The 16,560-nt window shown below is 45.8% G+C and overlaps 1 protein-coding gene across 10 annotated transcripts in view; it reads right to left on the bottom strand.

Annotated features, from left to right (window-relative positions):
* Nucleotides 1–1,143: 1,143 nt before the first annotated feature.
* Nucleotides 1,144–16,560, bottom strand: part of raskol (Ras GTPase-activating protein raskol) — a 42,395-nt gene continuing 26,978 nt past the window's right edge. For 2 of the 10 annotated variants that reach the window (XM_065868125.2, XM_065868127.2), the window contains 6 exons: nt 15,992–16,063; nt 6,230–6,350; nt 5,989–6,116; nt 2,363–5,899; nt 1,975–2,287; nt 1,144–1,810 (listed from right to left, as the gene is read on the bottom strand). In XM_065868125.2, coding sequence (XP_065724197.2) covers nt 1,555–1,810; nt 1,975–2,287; nt 2,363–5,899; nt 5,989–6,116; nt 6,230–6,350; nt 15,992–16,063 — 4,427 coding nt within the window. In that variant the 3' untranslated portion in view covers nt 1,144–1,554. Of the gene's footprint in view, nt 1,811–1,974; nt 2,288–2,362; nt 5,900–5,988; nt 6,117–6,229; nt 6,351–11,713; nt 14,251–15,991; nt 16,064–16,560 lie in introns of those variants that run through there. The other 8 variants (XM_065868126.2, XM_065868128.2, XM_065868129.2 and 5 more) reach the window with 5 other exon arrangements.

The following is a 16,560-nucleotide window of genomic DNA, read 5'->3' as shown; positions in this document are numbered from 1 at the left end:
ATGCGAAATTTTTTTTCGGTTTTTCAATTGTAGTTTAGCCAAATCAAAGCGTACAGCTAAAAGACCGACTGTTTTGAGCAGCTTGCTAGATATGCTAACGATCACTATCACTTTAGGGAAAATTTATTTTTTGGCCAATTTTCGCATTTTTTGTAAGGGGTTACATCATCTATTTTTGCAAAAAATGGAAAAAATAAAAAAATTTCAGGTTTGAATGTCAATCGATTGGAAATTAAACAACAAGCTCAACAAGATATGACATTCCTCGGTCTGACTTTTATTTTTATTTTGGCAGTCAAAAAACTGAGTTTTTATGGCAAAAAATAGGGCTAAAATTTTTGTGAAAAATGGAATTGCAGATTTTTGTCAAAAATGCGACAATTTTTTTCGGTTTTTCAATCGTAGTTTAGCCAAATCAAGGCGTACAGCTAAAAGACCGACTGTTTTGAGCAGCTTGCTAGATATGCTAACGATCACTATCACTTTAAGGGAAATTTATTTTTTGGCCAATTTTCGCATTTTTTGTAAGGGGTAACATCATCTATATTTGCGAAAAATGGAAAAAATACAAAATTTTCAGGTTTGAATGTCAATCGATTGGAAATTAAACAACAAGCTCAACAAGATATGACATTCCTCGTTCTGACTTTTATTTTTATTTTGGCAGTCAAAAAACTGAGTTTTTATGGCAAAAAATAGGGCTAAAATTGTTGTGAAAAATGGAGATTCAGATTTTTGTCAAAAATGCGAAATTTTTTTTCGGTTTTTCAATCGTAGTTTAGCCAAATCAAGACGTACAGCTAAAAGACCGACTGTTTTGAGCAGCTTGCTAGATATGCTAACGATCACTATCACTTTTAGGGAAATTTATTTTTTGGCCAATTTTCGCATTTTTTGTAAGGGGTTACATCATCTATTTTTGCAAAAAATGGAAAAAATAAAAAAATTGTAGGTTTGAACGTCAATCGATTGGAAATTAAACAACGAGCTCAACGAGATATGACATTCCTCGTTCTGACTTTTATTTTTATTTTGGCAGCCAAAAAACTGAGTTAGGCTTATGATCACCATCCCCATGCAAGTAACACATTTTCCACCACAAACAGATCCTTAATTCTAGAAATAATTAGGTCAATCATGCAATTTTTGTCTAACTTTGGTTATAATTTTATTCATTATCTTAACTTGTTCTTGTTTCTTCTTCACTTCCATGCTCCGATCTCCTGGGGTTTATCTTACTGCTTTTGCAGCGGCGTTTTGCATTTTCACATTTTGCGGTTTTTAAACATATATTGAGAAATTATGTATAATGTATGTATGTTATGTGTAATTATATATTAAACATGTAGTATAATTTATGTAGCATACAAAAAAAATAGCTAAAAAAAATAAACAAAAAGGTATCCTTAAGACAGAACCGCGACAGTGTCCGCATGCTCGCATTTTGTGTGTAGAACAACGATGCCTCCGTCAGATTGGGTCGCGGTCGCGGTCGCGGTCCCGGACTCCTCCTAATCCTCCTTCGATTTCTACCCTTCTTCTTCCCCCATCCGCTCACTGTGGCTTCTGGGTCTTTGGTGGTGCTTGGTGCTGCTGCTGCTGTTGCTGCTGCTGCTGCTGGGTCTCGTACCGCTGGCGCAGGGCGGTCAGGGCGCTGAGCAGCCGGCTGTTGGCCGCGTCCAGTGCCGCGATCTGCTGACCCTGCTCCTCGATCACGCGCTGCTTGTGGGACAGCGCCAGCGACATCTTCAGCTGCTCGCGGCGCAGCTCCTCCTCCATGGTGATGAGTCTGCAGGAGGATTGAAAGAAACTTTAATTAGGTTCTCCACTGAAGGATTATTTCTTCAAAATTATTTCAATTGTGACCAAAACGAGGGCTTCTTCAAAGAGGGTTGGTAAACGATGCCGCGGCATCCAGGATTACAACCAGCTCTGTGAACCCATTTTGGTCACATTATGGTCTTCATGCCCTACCTGTCGATGATGCTGCGCATGGTGGACTCCGACTGCAGGCTGAGATTGTTCGACCCGTTGCTGCCGGCGCTGCCCGCTGGCCGCTGTAGGCCAAACAGCTCGTCACTGGAGTCGCGCAGCTCCGCCTCGTCGCGGTCGAGCGTGTGGCAGAGAGTGTCCAGCGTCTGCTGCAGCAGCTGGATCTCTCCGTTCTGGTCATAGCTCTTTCCCAATCCCTGTTCCGAACCCACTCCTCCTCCTCCGCCGCCGCCGCTTCCGCCGCTGCTGCGCAACTGCCTGCGTCGCTTGCCTTCCTGCAATTGATTGCTGTGCCCTGGAATTGGGAAATATTTCAAGTAAGTTACATCTTCCTTGGAATATAGATTCACACCGCTGTGCCCCAACTCACCCTCCGTATCCGTGCTGCTGTCGGAGAGCGTGCGCGCCGAGTCCAAACTCAGCCGCCTCTGGGCCGCCGACGTGGCCGATCCCACGCTGCCCGCCACACTGCCCGCGTACTGCTTCAGTTCCTGATCCCGTTCCCTGTGCTGTTGCTGTTGCTGCATCTGATGCTGCTGCTGCTGGTGGGGATGTTGAGGGTGTCCGGCGCCACTGGAAGTGGACAGGCCGTAGCCCACATTGCCACTGCTGCCGCCGTAGCCACTGCCATAGACATCCTCCCGCTTGAGCGGACCATTCAGTCGCCCGTAGGCGGAGAAGCCACCGCTCTTGCCCAGATTCGAGGTGGAAGCGGATGCCGAGGTGGAGGAGCTACTGCCGCCGCTGAGCGAGCGTTGAGCCTCCAACTTGGTGGACATGCCCGCTCCAGCCGCCGCCGCAGCTGCATAGCTATATATAGCATAGTTATCCGCCGAGAGCTGTTCATCCGAGGAACTCGGCGTCAATGTGGCCGCCGTCTCCAATGCTCCACCGCTGTTGAGGAAGGCCGCCCGAGCGGCCACCAGTCCACCTTTAACGGGTTTTAAGCGGTTGCCGAACTGCTGTTGCTGTTGCTGCTGTTGCTGTTGCTGGTGGGGATTGCTTGTAGCCGATGATCTGGACGAGCCCGTTTGGGGCTGCAGCTGGTAGGAGGGATTCTTAAAGGCCAGCGGCGCATTGTGACTGCCCATCGCGGCCTTCAGCTGGCTCTCCACGGGACTGGAGGACTGCGAGGGCGAGGGATTCGTGGAGATGCTCTGGTAGCCAGAGCTGCAGTGACTACTCTTCGCCGACAGTTGCTCCTTGCCCGGCACGGCGGCGGGCTTGAGGTGAGAACCCCCCTGGTGGTTCTGCTGGCTGTGAAGGTGATGGTTCGCCGGCTCCGCCACGTCGTGCTCCTCGGCGTACTTGAACAGATCGTCGAGATCCTCCAGGTTCTTGGGCATATTCGAGTTGGGATTCAGGTTGTTGCCGCCGCGCACATAGCCACCCGAATGATCGGGTATCCCCAGATTCAGCTTGTGGTGACCTCGTCCCGCTCCTCCAACTGGACCCAAACCGGATTTCAACATGGGTGTGGGTGACTTGCAGACAAAAGCACTGCTCGTGTCCAGTCCGGAGATCTGGATCTGGAACTCCCCGTGCATGTCGTCGTAGCTGCCGCTCTGGTTGTTATTACTGCTCATGTTGCCATTGGCATTGGGATTTCCATTACCATTTCGTGGCAGTGTCCTGGAGCGAGTGCTCGACGGCGTGCTGGCCTCGTAGTCATTGCCATTGTGCGCCATATACGGCGGATAGTTCATCCGATCCATGCGCTCCATGGTGCTGGAGGCACTCGTCTGTGGCGCCGGCGGGCAGTGATGTGGATGCATTTGCTGCGGGTGGTGGACATGCTGCTGGTGGCCATGCAGCAGATTGCTGCTGCTGCCGTTGAGCGATGAGGATGCCATCGAGGTCTGCGATTGGGCATGCTGCAGGCCTCCCGGCGAGCTCATATATTGGTTGCCAGCTATGGAGGTTTGTGAATTGGAGAGCAGCTGGAGGGGATGCTGGTGGTGCGGCTGTTGCTGGTGGGGATGCTGTTGCAGCTGTTGTTGCTGCTGCTGTAGTTGTTGCTGTTGCTGCTGCTGCTGCTGCAGCACACCATTAACCGTGGGATCATTGTACCTAAAGATATTCTTCTCCAGGGAATTCGGAGTGAGCACACCCCTCATAATGCCACGCTCCGCCGACAGGGGCTTACTAACAATCGCATGTTGCGGCTGGGCCAGCTGGCTCTGTTGTGGCAGCAACTGCTCCGAATTGGAGCCCCCATGCGAGCCCGAAGAGCCCGGGTTACGATTCTCCTGATTCTCGCTGGCAATCGAGTGCGTGGAGGAGGTGGCCGGCAGATATCCGCCTGGAAGCGCCGTTCCCAAGCCATGCTCCTTGGCCCGGCTGATCTCGTCCAGGATGTGCTGCAGCGGATCCAGCTCGTGCTGCCTGGCCTCCGGCAATTTGGCCAGACTCTCGCTGAGCAAGCTATGCAGGATGGACAGCTGCTTGCCCTGGTCAATGTAGCCGGCCCAATCGAGTATCGAGTCCGGGGCGGGATGCTCCGGCCGTGTGGATATAATCTCCAGAAACTGCTGCATGCGGGCGGCCTCCTGCTCGAGGAAATCGTTGAGGAACTCCATGAAGTTCTCTTTGCCCTGGAAGCGGGTGAAGTTAGCCAATGTCTGCAGGGTCTTGGCCACCAGTGTGAGATTGCGGGTAGCCCGAGCCGACGGCAGTTCGCTGGTGATGTTGAACAACGACGGCGACAGGATGGCCGGGCACAGGAACCGCAAGAAAATGCTCGCCGAGATCAGGTTGTCGGCCATGTCCTGGCGGCCCAGCTGCTGCAGGCGCTCCCGGAACGTGGCGAAGCAATTGCGCAGCTGGGCGGGGAAGTGCTTGTGCGACTCAAAGATACACTGCCACGCCCCTCGCACCGCGCCACGCAGGGCAGCCTGCTGACGCTGCAGCGAACCCGCCGACGAGCCACTCGCCTTGGTCGGATCCACCTCGCAGTCCCGCTCCGACTGAATCAGCTCGTTTATGGGCGCCGATAGGGTGTCCTGCAGATACTGTTCGCCCGTCAGCTTGAGGAACGCCTCCATGCTCTTGGTGGCCAGCGAGTTGCCCCTAAAGGTGAGCCTCTGGTCACCCACTCGCAGCAGATCGAGGGCTACCACGTCGGTGAGGAAGGCGCCCGCCAGCCCCTGCGCATGCATCAGCAGCACCAGTGCCTGGCCAATGTCCTCCTTGGCCTTCACCCCGATCACCGGCTCCAGGGTCTCGCACACCCGCTTGTAGTTCTCCTTGAGGTAGGCCAAGAAGTTGGCGTACACATTGATGGGCAGGATGTCGGTGCTCTGGAATCGACACTTGATCCTCAGCGTGGGCAGCTGCTCCTTGTCCTTGGACCCACTGCCGCCGCCTCCCGAGGTTCTGCCCAGACTGTCGCCCGCCTTGTCGCTCAGTATGGGATACCACTGCTCACAGGGCAGCCTGGAGGTCACATCGTGCACTGGTATCTTCACCGAGCCCACGAACTGGTACTTGTCGCGTTTCTTCTTCTTGTCCACCTCGCGAAACACATTCACCGTGATAACATTGATCTCGGGTATATCGGGGAAGTCGAAGTGCTCGCCCCAGAACAGCAGATCCGTCTGGAGCTTCACCGACGTCCGGCCGTACAGGGTCTTGTCCAGCTGCAGTTCGCAGAAGTATCGCTTCTTGGGCGGCAGGTTCTTCGCCTCGTAAACCCACATCTTCAGCGAGTTGTCCGTGCGACGGGTGTGCTCCGCATTCGGGGCGATCGACTTGCGCAGCGAGTAGATCCAAAGGTCACGCTCCTGGCGCGATCCGCACGAGTAGTACCGCTCGCCACGCGGCCCGCCGCGCACCTGGAAGCAGTGACGCCGTCCCAGGACTGACTGGTGCACGGGCGCCACGCCCACCGCCCCAGTGCAGGAGAGATCTGTAGGGTAGAGAGTAAATGGATAAGGATTAGGATAAGACTCAGAACCAGCCATCAGGATCAGGGCGAAGAATCCACTCGAAACTCACCTATGGTGGACATGACGGCGTGACTGGACAGCAGGCTCTCGTGCGAGCGGGATCCCCTCAATCCGCCGGATCCGCGCTTGGTCCGCTCCAGCTTGGTCACCGACTTGGTCCGCTTCAGGGGATTGGATCTGTCGAACGGAAAAAGACTGTTTGTCAATATGATGAACTATTTTTCGATAGTTTATAGCACTTGAGACCATTTTAAGGAATAGAACCCAAAGAACCCAAAATATGAACTCACTTTTTGGAAAAGAAGTTGGTGAAACGCGAGGTGGCATTGCTCTCCGTCTGGTGTTGTTTGCTGCCCAAAATGGGCGTGGTGGGCGCTGATCCACGGCGGCACGCCTTCTCATAGGAAGTATCTGCAATGAAGAGGGAAACCAGGATATTGGGGATTAGAGGGGATTATCTCACAAGTGCCATGTCGAATTTCTCATTTCGAATACATTTCATTGACCTTCTTTTCAGGTGATTCAGATAGGGTTCGGGCAAATATTTTAATCCCTAAATGATGAATTCCCAGCTCCGTTTCCCCCGCACATTTTTCTGGATTCCCGTGTAACATCAAAAAAAAAAAACAGCCACAACACTTTGGCATGAATCGGTTTCAGTTTTTTTTTGTTTTGGACGATTTAAAACTGGTTTCAGCCTGTCGAACAAAAGAAAAGGAGCAGCTGCTGCTCAAATGAATTTATCCCAGCTCCGAAGAGCCATCAACATTGCCGCATCACCTGCCGCAGAAAAAAAAACAACAAAATATAATAACAACAGCCGGAGCAGCAAGAAGACATGGAAAATGAGGCATCTGCGGCAGGGGCAGGTAAGCATGATTCATCATGTGCCTCATTACCGTGGCAAGATGCTCAGCGACAGCGAGTACACTCGACGAAGAAAACCGAACCCACCTTCAATGGTGGTCGAAATTCAGGTTACTAGACCTGTTCCCAAGTACCAACTCTCCTTATTTGTTTCTCTGAATCGCATTAATGTCTGTTATACCCTTCATTTAAATCGGAATAACAGGAATAGCAAGATCATAATTCCTATTTCAATAAGTTACTCGTAAATACTTCGTTTACATCTGTGCTAAGAACTCAACTCAATTCCTTCGTTTGTATTTATTTTATGTTAATTTGAATGACCTTTCTTATCGAAGAGGGTTCGTTTTTTAACAGGAATATATTCTTTGGTTCTTTATAACGATTTCCAAATAATAGAATTATTTCTTTGGAATATGATTTTTTATTGGGTGTTGCTCAGTTTAGTACTTATAATTTTATTTAAATAGTCCCTTAAGACCAATCGGGTAACAGCACAATGAGTCTAATAAAATTGTTTTATTTATTTATTGAATTATTTGCTTATTCCGGTAAGAATAATGCTAGAAATTACTCATTTAAACCCTGTTTTTCCAGTGCAATCGTAGTTGAAACTGAGTTTGGAATCCGGGGACTTAAAACCAGTTTCCACCTGGGCATCTCATCTTCCCGCACAGCCAAGAAAATGAAGAACGAGCCCAAAAACAAAGCGACCTTGTCGAAGGCAGGCCACCTACAAAGTTAGCCATGAAAAATGGGGGGAGAAATGGAGGTGGAACCCATGGACGTGGCCATTTCCCATTCTGACTCATCGGGAGAGCAAACATCATTTTTATCCGATGGCATGCAAAGGAGGCATCAGAAAAACGGGCATTTTCATGTTCTAAGGGCTACTCAGCCCGCCCACCCATTTTCTGGGCTGTCTTTTCCGCATTTCCAGGTTGATTCATTTCAATGGCCACCAGATGCAAACACCACGATTTGTCATCCATTCAAAACAAAATACAAACAAAAAAAACCAAGGGGGAGACCGAATTGTGTCATGTTTGGCATGGTGGTTGAGGCAAAGGCATAGGCATTCAAAGACACACATCTTCTATTAATAATAAAAAAGCGAAGAGTTATGAAATATTCCTATATAAGATCAAAACTCGTTGACAAGCAACTGTATCATCATCTTAATCTTACCGCCTGGCGTGCAAAACAAACAGCAAAAGCGAAAAAGCATCAAATTCAAAGCGATAAAGCATATATGAATAAAAAAGGTGAGTCGAAAACGGCGCATTTATAAGGTGGGTGCTCCACGCCCCCAGATTAATGCCAAATCTAGAATAGGCACGCAAATCAGGCCAGTAGAAAAAGGCTACCATCCAAAAAGAGAACACACCCTATAAAATGTATATGTTTTTAATTAATGAAAACTAGAAATGGATGTTATCTCAACATATTCAACATAATATATGTACAATACATTTCTTCTCAAACTTTCCATATTAATCTAGGGCAACTTGGCTTATCTATCGCATTTCTGTAGAAACAAGCGCAATTACTTGAACATTTCTGCTTCATAAAGAAAGTAATTACTATGTTTTACTGCTTGTCAGTTTCAATGGGTTTGAACTGATGATGTTCTTGGCTCCCAAAGTTGACCCCTCATAAATATGTAACCCAGAGTTCATCAACTGATAAAGGCTCTATTAAATAATACAACACAGATTAGCTTGTCTGTTTCTTCGGTCCATCAAAACCAAATGATGGCAAATACCATTTTGGGCTAAATAGGTGGGCTAATCGCATATATAGTGCGATGAGGTCAGCGGGATCAGATTGGTAGTGCCTACTACCACATATTACACTTCATCTCGGGGAGTGTGTAATACATTTTTGGCCAGATGACCGGAGACCTCAGGAGACCGCAAGATCAAGATCGTGTGTGATGTGATGATGCTGAAATGCTGCTGACTACACACTGATGATATTGCTCATCGCTTGAGTCACAGTCATTCCACACAATTCTTTGGCTTTTTGGGGAATGGATTTCGGGGTCTTGAGACGGCATGCAATTAAAACGGATTACACACGGGGGTCGCTTTCACTGACCAAGACCAGCAAGATGGTGATCGATCGAATCGGATCAGTTCGGTTCGGCTCGGATCGTATCTACCTTGGACCCCTTGGGCAGATGCTAACTGTGCGATAAGGTCAGCGCTCAATTATCAGCGCGTTAAGTAAACCAAAGTCAAATACAACACCAAAACCAAAACCAAGCGGAAAGCATGTGGAAAGTGGAAAATGCGTACAGTGATCACTCAGTATCTCACGATCCGTCAGTGGAGCCCTGATAAATGGAACTGGCCAGCGATCGTGGCAGATAAATGGCCCCTGTATCTTCACCTTTATCTCTGCTTTGCCTTGCTTCTCTTCTCGCTGTATTTCTCGAAAGTGTCACCAGTTATCAGGTTGAGTGATATGTGATACATATATGTATGTATGACATATGGATCTATGGGCCTACAAGTCACTCTTCACCGATAAGGCGTCGATCAATAATAAAGTATTTATATTTCATATTTGAGTTTGGTATGGTTTGTATGTTCTCAAGATCATAAACATTCCCATTCCTATCTGCTTTGTCTATTTCATGCTATTTCCATCGTCGTGCGTCCGCTTTATCGACGAAAAATAGAAACCGCCTTGGGTTAAGTCGTTAGTTACGAAAGCGTTTGCGCCTTATCACATTACAAACAAAATGCAACTGCAACTGGAAGTGCACTGAGCGAATGCAGCGGCAAACAACAAACACACTGGATGCATGTTTGCTGGCCACTCGAAATCGACACCAAGTCACACGGAAAAAATATCTACATATATATGATAAAGCTGTATCTATAAGAAAAGTTAAAGATACACTAAAATCTGAATTCACCTTGACTTCCCAATTCAAAAATCGTTTCATACCATTCAAAATTCCGCTCTCTTTATATGAAATTATTATAATTACCAAAAAACTTATAATAACGTAAAACTTTTAGAAAGACTATAACAGATGAAATAATAACATTACAAATTACATCACAAATAGTTTTGCCAAAGTGTTTTTACAACACACTCTGATTGAAGATGATTTAACGTAATTGCAAGTATTTCTTGAACCATCATCAAATTGACACCAATTATTTGCAGTGCATCAGCGAAAAATGGCAGCAACAATTTGAGTTTTAAAATAAAGCGGTTCGTTTGTTTGGCATTCTCATTCTCCTCTCTCTCTTTCTTACTCTTCTCTCTTCAGAAACAAAAAAAAGAAAGAAAACTGGTTTCTTGTGCGGGTGTGTGTGAATCATAATAAAATAACAACAGTCCAGAAAAAGCAACGAAATTGAAATTGTAGCCAGAGAATGGAAGGGAAAAAGCAAAAAAGAAACGACGCCGCACAGTGGGACCGTCCCTTGAATCATTTAAATCACAAATCGAATTGGCCACACTTCTTCGGCGGCGTTAATGCGAATCGATCGGGTATTTAACGGTACCACAGAGCGTGCCTCTCTCTCTTTCGAACTCATTGAAATGCAATGAGCTTCGCGCCGTTCCAAGTATAGAAAACTGATTCCGATTCAATGACCAGCACAGCGGGTATAACTCAAGAAGTCGTCACTAGTTGGAAAAAACACCTATGGCGTTCCTGGAATACGAAATCAGAATGCAAGAGGATAGATACATTTATGTACACACTCCAATCACTTTCAGATCGGTTTATTTGGGTTCAGTTCGGGTTCTACACAGAAAGAAAACAAGGTCAAAGATCACAGAGATAAGATATTTCTAATAAACAAACTAGAATTTATTAACCATTAGGTACGAATATAGCATTTGATGTAATACATTTTTTGAATATACTTTTTTTTAAATTTTATTTGTTTGTGTAATAGTAGTACAACGTAGTCTAATATCTGTTCTGTAATATGATACAATTAGGTATATTTTTCTGCCTACTTCTATGAAGCCCATGGTGCGACGCTTCGCTGCCTTCCAGGGCCATCAAATTGAGCTACAATTGAGCCACACACAATTGGGCTACGTTCCAAAAGAATACATACACTTGGTCGTACATAAATATATATATAGTAGTTGGGGGAGGGGGTTCACCTCCGATCGTGTGTAAATAAAGTAGCTGGCTTGATGATGGCAAGCGTCGCAAAAGAAACGCACAGGAAGGCTTAATAAGAGCCGCCAGAAAGTGTGAAGAACATACGAAAAGAGAAGGGGGAGTGGCACAGCTGCGGTCGCAATAATAGCCCCTAAACATCTGTCCATAAAATAGTAGGTACCCATAATAAAAGTTGTAATTTACAAGTATAGTAATGTCTGGGAGAGCTCAATGCTAGCCATTATCATCTTAATAGACTCTTCATTACATCTTTTAGTTGAGTTAATAGATCTCGATCATTAGATACATTTACTTGTTGATCAAAACTACAAAAAAGTTTAATAGGTTTGATGGAACAGTTGGATTTTTGATACATACAAGTAATCAATGATTGGAAAACTCTTATATTTTATATTATTTAAATCGCGTCAATGGGAAACACATAAGCTATAAGTTATTCGGTTATTTAGAGAAATATTACTGTTTTAGACCTACAACTTTGGCCCATACCGTCTTCAAGGGTCGGGGGGCTGTGTCTTATCTTATCGTGACCCTGCGTAGATAGGGGAATACCAAATGCGATCGCTGTTCTTCGATACAAACAGCCATTGTTCGGTAAACGGGAATCGTTCGATCGAATCGAATGGAATGGTATGAAATGGGTATGGGATCGTAAGGGGTTGTTTTTCGGCTGTTGTTTGCCACAGGAAATACTTAGTACCCATGAGCAGAGACAAGGAATTTCGTTTCGGGGTCGACCTACCGGAATGATGTCCCGCATCGTCCTCCGCCGTGGCCGTTGTCTCATTCTCCGTGGCCACCGACAGATCCGCTCCAGTTGCGGATGCGGATGCCATATGTATGGTCAGATCCCTGATCTTGAAGCGTTCGCATATCAATTCCTCGCAATGATCGGCCTGGAAATAGCAATTGAGCTCGTCCAAACTCAGTGGGCAGACATCGTAGGGCTGGTAAAAGTGCTTGCCCCAGCTGCCGTTGTTACTGGAACTATCCCCAGCACAGCTGCTGGACAATGATCCCTGCTGCATGGCGCCCGCCGAATTAATGGATGCTAGTCCCGTCGTAGTACCACTTCCCGATCCTATGACGCCAGTCTGGTTCGGTTTTAGCAGGGAATTACTTCGGGCCACCTTGGTGGAGTGGGCTCGTCGGATAAAACTCAGGGATTTCTTGGGTGGCGAGCAGATCGCCGAGGTTGTCGGGGGCGTAACAGCTATATCCGTCGACAGTTTGGGCGTGGACTTGAGGAGAAAGAGGTTCTTGGGCGGAAAACTGTGCGTCAGTATGGACGTGGCCGAACAGCTGTTCTGTAGCTTATATGGCGAGGATCCCGAACCCGATCCTATTTGGCTGACCGTGCTGCCGCCAAACAGCTGACGCTGTTTCTCCTGCAGCTTTTCCTGCTTCTCCTGATACTTTTCCCGCTTCTTTTCCAGCTCATCCAAAGCGGCTGCCTCGCGTAAAACAACTGAGGGCGATAGGTTTTGCGGCAGGGTCTTCGATTTAGCACGGAGCGTAATCAGCGTCGTCGTCGTCGTAGTCGTTGTTGTAGTAGTGCCGCTTCCCACCGATGAGTTATTATTATTATTAGCGTTATTTGTGGCCAAACCACGCTCCACCGAGGGCAGCGGTACGGCCAATATATTGGTTCGCGATCGCGATTTCATTAGCTTTATGGGCGTCGAGGTGTTCGTTTGCATGCGACTGATCTCTGAATCATCATCGTAATCTTGGTTGGATTCCTGGTTTCCAGCCGGTGACGTTGATAGCGCCTGCTGTTTGGGCGGCGGGGGCGTGGCCAAGACAATATCGTTCTCCTCATTGAAATGGCTACGGGGTGCCGTATTTGGTATTTGATTGTTGGCAGAAAGCAGACCACCGGGTGGTATGTTGGTACTACCCGTTCCCATACCCATACTACCCAAGGAGGACTGTTCGTTATCGCTGCCATTCAAACTGATCACGTTCAGCACTATGCCATATCGCTTCAGTTTCGATGGGGATGCGGTATTCCCCGAATTGGTGGGCAGGGACTTTAGCAGCTGCTCCCGATGACGCGCCTCCGAGGAGTTCTCCTCGTCCTCATCGGAATCGGAATACTGGGCTGTATTCTCGCTACCACTAATGCTCCAGTTGAAACCGCAGGGCGGTGACATTTTCGATGGGGTCTTTCGCTCGAATAGAGCACTAACCTTGGCAACGCCGCTCTTCACCGAGCTGGATTTGCGGAGACTGTAGCCTTTGGCCGATTTGGTTTCGGAATGGGTCAGGGAATTGCTGGTGCTACTGAGGCTGGTGTTGCTCGAGGACTTTTGGACCGGATCGGATTTGCGATCTTGATCTTGAGCCTCCTTCTTCTTCTTCTTCGTCTCCTCCTCTTCGTCCTCTATCACCAGGGGTACATAGAATGTGGAGCGACGTCGTTGGGACTTCTCTTCCGGTGTCGCTACTATCGGTTGCTCACTGTTGTGTTCAGTGTGTTTTGGTGAATCTACTGTATTTGCGGATGCCGTTGCTGTTGTTGTTGTTGCTGTTGTGCTGCTGACGGCCTGCAACATTTTTGGTTTTTTCGCTCAGTGTAGTTTAGAGAACATGGCACACACACACACACACAATTGCATGAGAGAGAGCGCACGCAGGTATATTTTATGTTTGTGTTTGTGTTTGTTGACGCTGCTGCTGCTTCTTTCTCCTTTCCGCTGATGCTTCTTTTTCTTAATTCTTTAATTATATTTATTTCCTCTCTCCCGTTTTATTCTTTTCTTCGAGTGTGTGCGTTGTCGCTTGGCTTATAAAAATTATGCGCTCAACTGCATTTCCGCGTTTTTTCTCTTTCTTTGCTGTTACTTTATCGCCTTTTCGCATCACATTGTCGCTTGGTTAAGTTTTTCTTACTTTTTTTGTACTACTCTTTTGTTTATTTTAATTTTGGTTTTCAGTTGCAGCATACACACACGCACACACACACATTTGCATTTGCAGCGCGGAGAGACTGCACTAATACACACGCATACGCATCTTTTTTTTCGTGTGCAGGAATGCGTTTTTTTTTTTGGGATAAGGGGATAAAACACTTGAACAAAAACAACACTCGCTTTGGGAATTATTTAAAAAAAAATCTATAAAATATGGAGCATAACAAACAGTAGTATTTTATACAGTAACAACAAAATAGTAAAACCGACGCGCCAGCGAAATTAAAAACAATAATAAATGGAGCGATTTGAGCCGCCTGCGCTCCGATTTAAGCCACCCGAATTCAAAAGTTGATCTGATCTAGAGATGCGAAAACACATGGAGCGTTGGCCGGCGATGTCTTTTAAGCGATGTTTATCGATGTTTTCGTAATATCGATGTTTAACCGGTTTTCGTTTGAAATGTGGGGAAACATCGCTGCTGATCGAGAGTGCAAGATCTGGCAACGCCAGGAATACAGCAGCGGGTGTTAAAATAGCTTCTGTTAGATTCAATTATAACTCCGTAAACTTTAAGTTCCGAAAAATAGACAAATTGATATATAGTTGGTTTTTCTAAACATAAAAAACATTAAAAAATGTTTATTTCAAAATGATTTATCTATCTTTAAAATACAACATACCATATTTTGGTGCTATTATACTAAACAATTATGTTTTCCTACCTCAACTGTTAGTGTTCATATACATATACATATTTATGTTTATGTAAGGTGCTAGTTGGGCAGCCGGGCAACCCATAATACAAATTAAGGGAACCCCGAACCCTGCCCCTCCAACAACCCACCCGTCGTAACGCTTGGTTCCCTCTTTACCTCTATTTTATTTTATTTTTTCTCTGCGGAAGTGCGTGACTATGGGGTTTTATGTGACACGTTCGCCTCCTTCGCCTCAACGAAACGGAAGACTTGTTTACGAGCGGCTCGAAAGTTACCATTTTCATTTCCATTTCCACTGGCATTACATTAGCATAGGGGCACAATGAACTGTTTGAATGGAAGGGAGTTTTCTGTTGTATTTTTTCAACCCTTGACCAGGCGATCGTTATATAAGCCACGTCCTGCCCCTCGAAATTCCGTTACTTTCAGCAGAATGTGGAATTTCCCCTCCCAACATTAAATACTCCATTAAATGTGGAATTATGCAAATAAACATAATGCAAGCCAGAAAATGAAGCATACTTTTTGGACTTAGGAGAGTGCCTGTAATGTCAAGTAGACATCAGATAAGTTACATGTAGAATTGGGAATACTACAGAATATCATTTTTAAGCGCCTCGATTTATGCAGAGAAATATATTTCATCGAGAATGCATAGGAAAATTACATGAAAATGATCTTGATTAATTACGGTTGCATGTTATTGAAAAAAACAAGTTTTTATAATAAAAAGAATAAGACCAAAGGAGAGAATTCACAAGTTGTCAACTCAATTACATCCAATTTATATCATGTAATTTATAAATATTAATAGAGCGTTTAAAGAACTGGAAATCAGTCTTGCAGTGGAGCACAGTGAAACGCTTGTAAATGTTAATACCAGGTACTACATTAAAGTTGTACTCCAAATTCTATACTCTCTGTAAAATGTAATATAAAAACATTAATCCGGTTTCAAATTCCGAAGTCTGTTTATCGGCCTGTAAAAGTGGTTCTGTTTCCTATTATTTGTATACACGTTTTATGACTATACTTATTGGAATTTGCTTATCTGCGGTTGCCAAAACTACGATGGTATTTAAAGCTTCCACAACACCCTTTATTTCCGAGTAGCCAAGAGTAAAATTTCGCCCTTGAAAGTGATTATGTCTGTGCATACAACACTTGCTGATAAGTTCAGAGCTTCAGAGCAGATCGCATTGCGCTGAGCCGGCAAAAATAGTCGCATTTGTGGGTTTCTAGGTCTCTAAGCGCCACATGCAAATCATGGAAATCATCGGGGATACAATGTCACGACATTGAGATACGGACAATGCTTAGGATGAGTAACGTGCCACGTAACTACTGAAAGGGAATCAATCGAACAATCGGGGGACTGTGTGTTACCTTCGTTCGGCGATGTATCGTTTAGCGCCGTATCGAAATGTATGCGAGGCAGTGTCTTCGACTTGTACTCACCTGCAAGTGGAATAAAAGAGGGTAAAATGGATTAGTTGTGTTAAATGCAAATGTCAGACGGTGTAAGTCTAAAAATACTAGATGTTTTTTTTGTTGGGTCTGACTTTGTTTTGCAAAACTCAACCCATTTACATGGCCTGACCTTTGAGCTCGTGTTGTGAATTCACTTCAATTAATGCAAAATATGAAAAGTACAGACGAGAGATACGGAAGATATGTACAATTGCTAGACATCGCAGATGGTGCCAATGTGGGGCAAGCTCGTAAATTGAGCAATTGTTGTAGGTGACCCAGGAGTCTGAGTCTCAGTCTCAGACTGGGGCCTTTAAAGAGACCCCCTTGGTTCCCATCCCAAGCCATTATTATTATTATTATTATTGTTCCGTTGACACTTTTTTCTTTCCAACCAACCAACCAACACTGCATTATCTACTTTGCGCGGGTCATCAGTCGTAACTGTGCAACTGTAAATTATGCCGCCGCACAATTGACTTCAA

The sequence above is a fragment of the Drosophila suzukii genome, chromosome X, assembly GCF_043229965.1.
Source record: "Drosophila suzukii chromosome X, CBGP_Dsuzu_IsoJpt1.0, whole genome shotgun sequence".
Taxonomy (NCBI): domain Eukaryota; kingdom Metazoa; phylum Arthropoda; class Insecta; order Diptera; family Drosophilidae; genus Drosophila; species Drosophila suzukii.
Note: the sequence above shows the minus strand (reverse complement) of the source record. Positions and strands in the feature narration are given on the sequence as shown.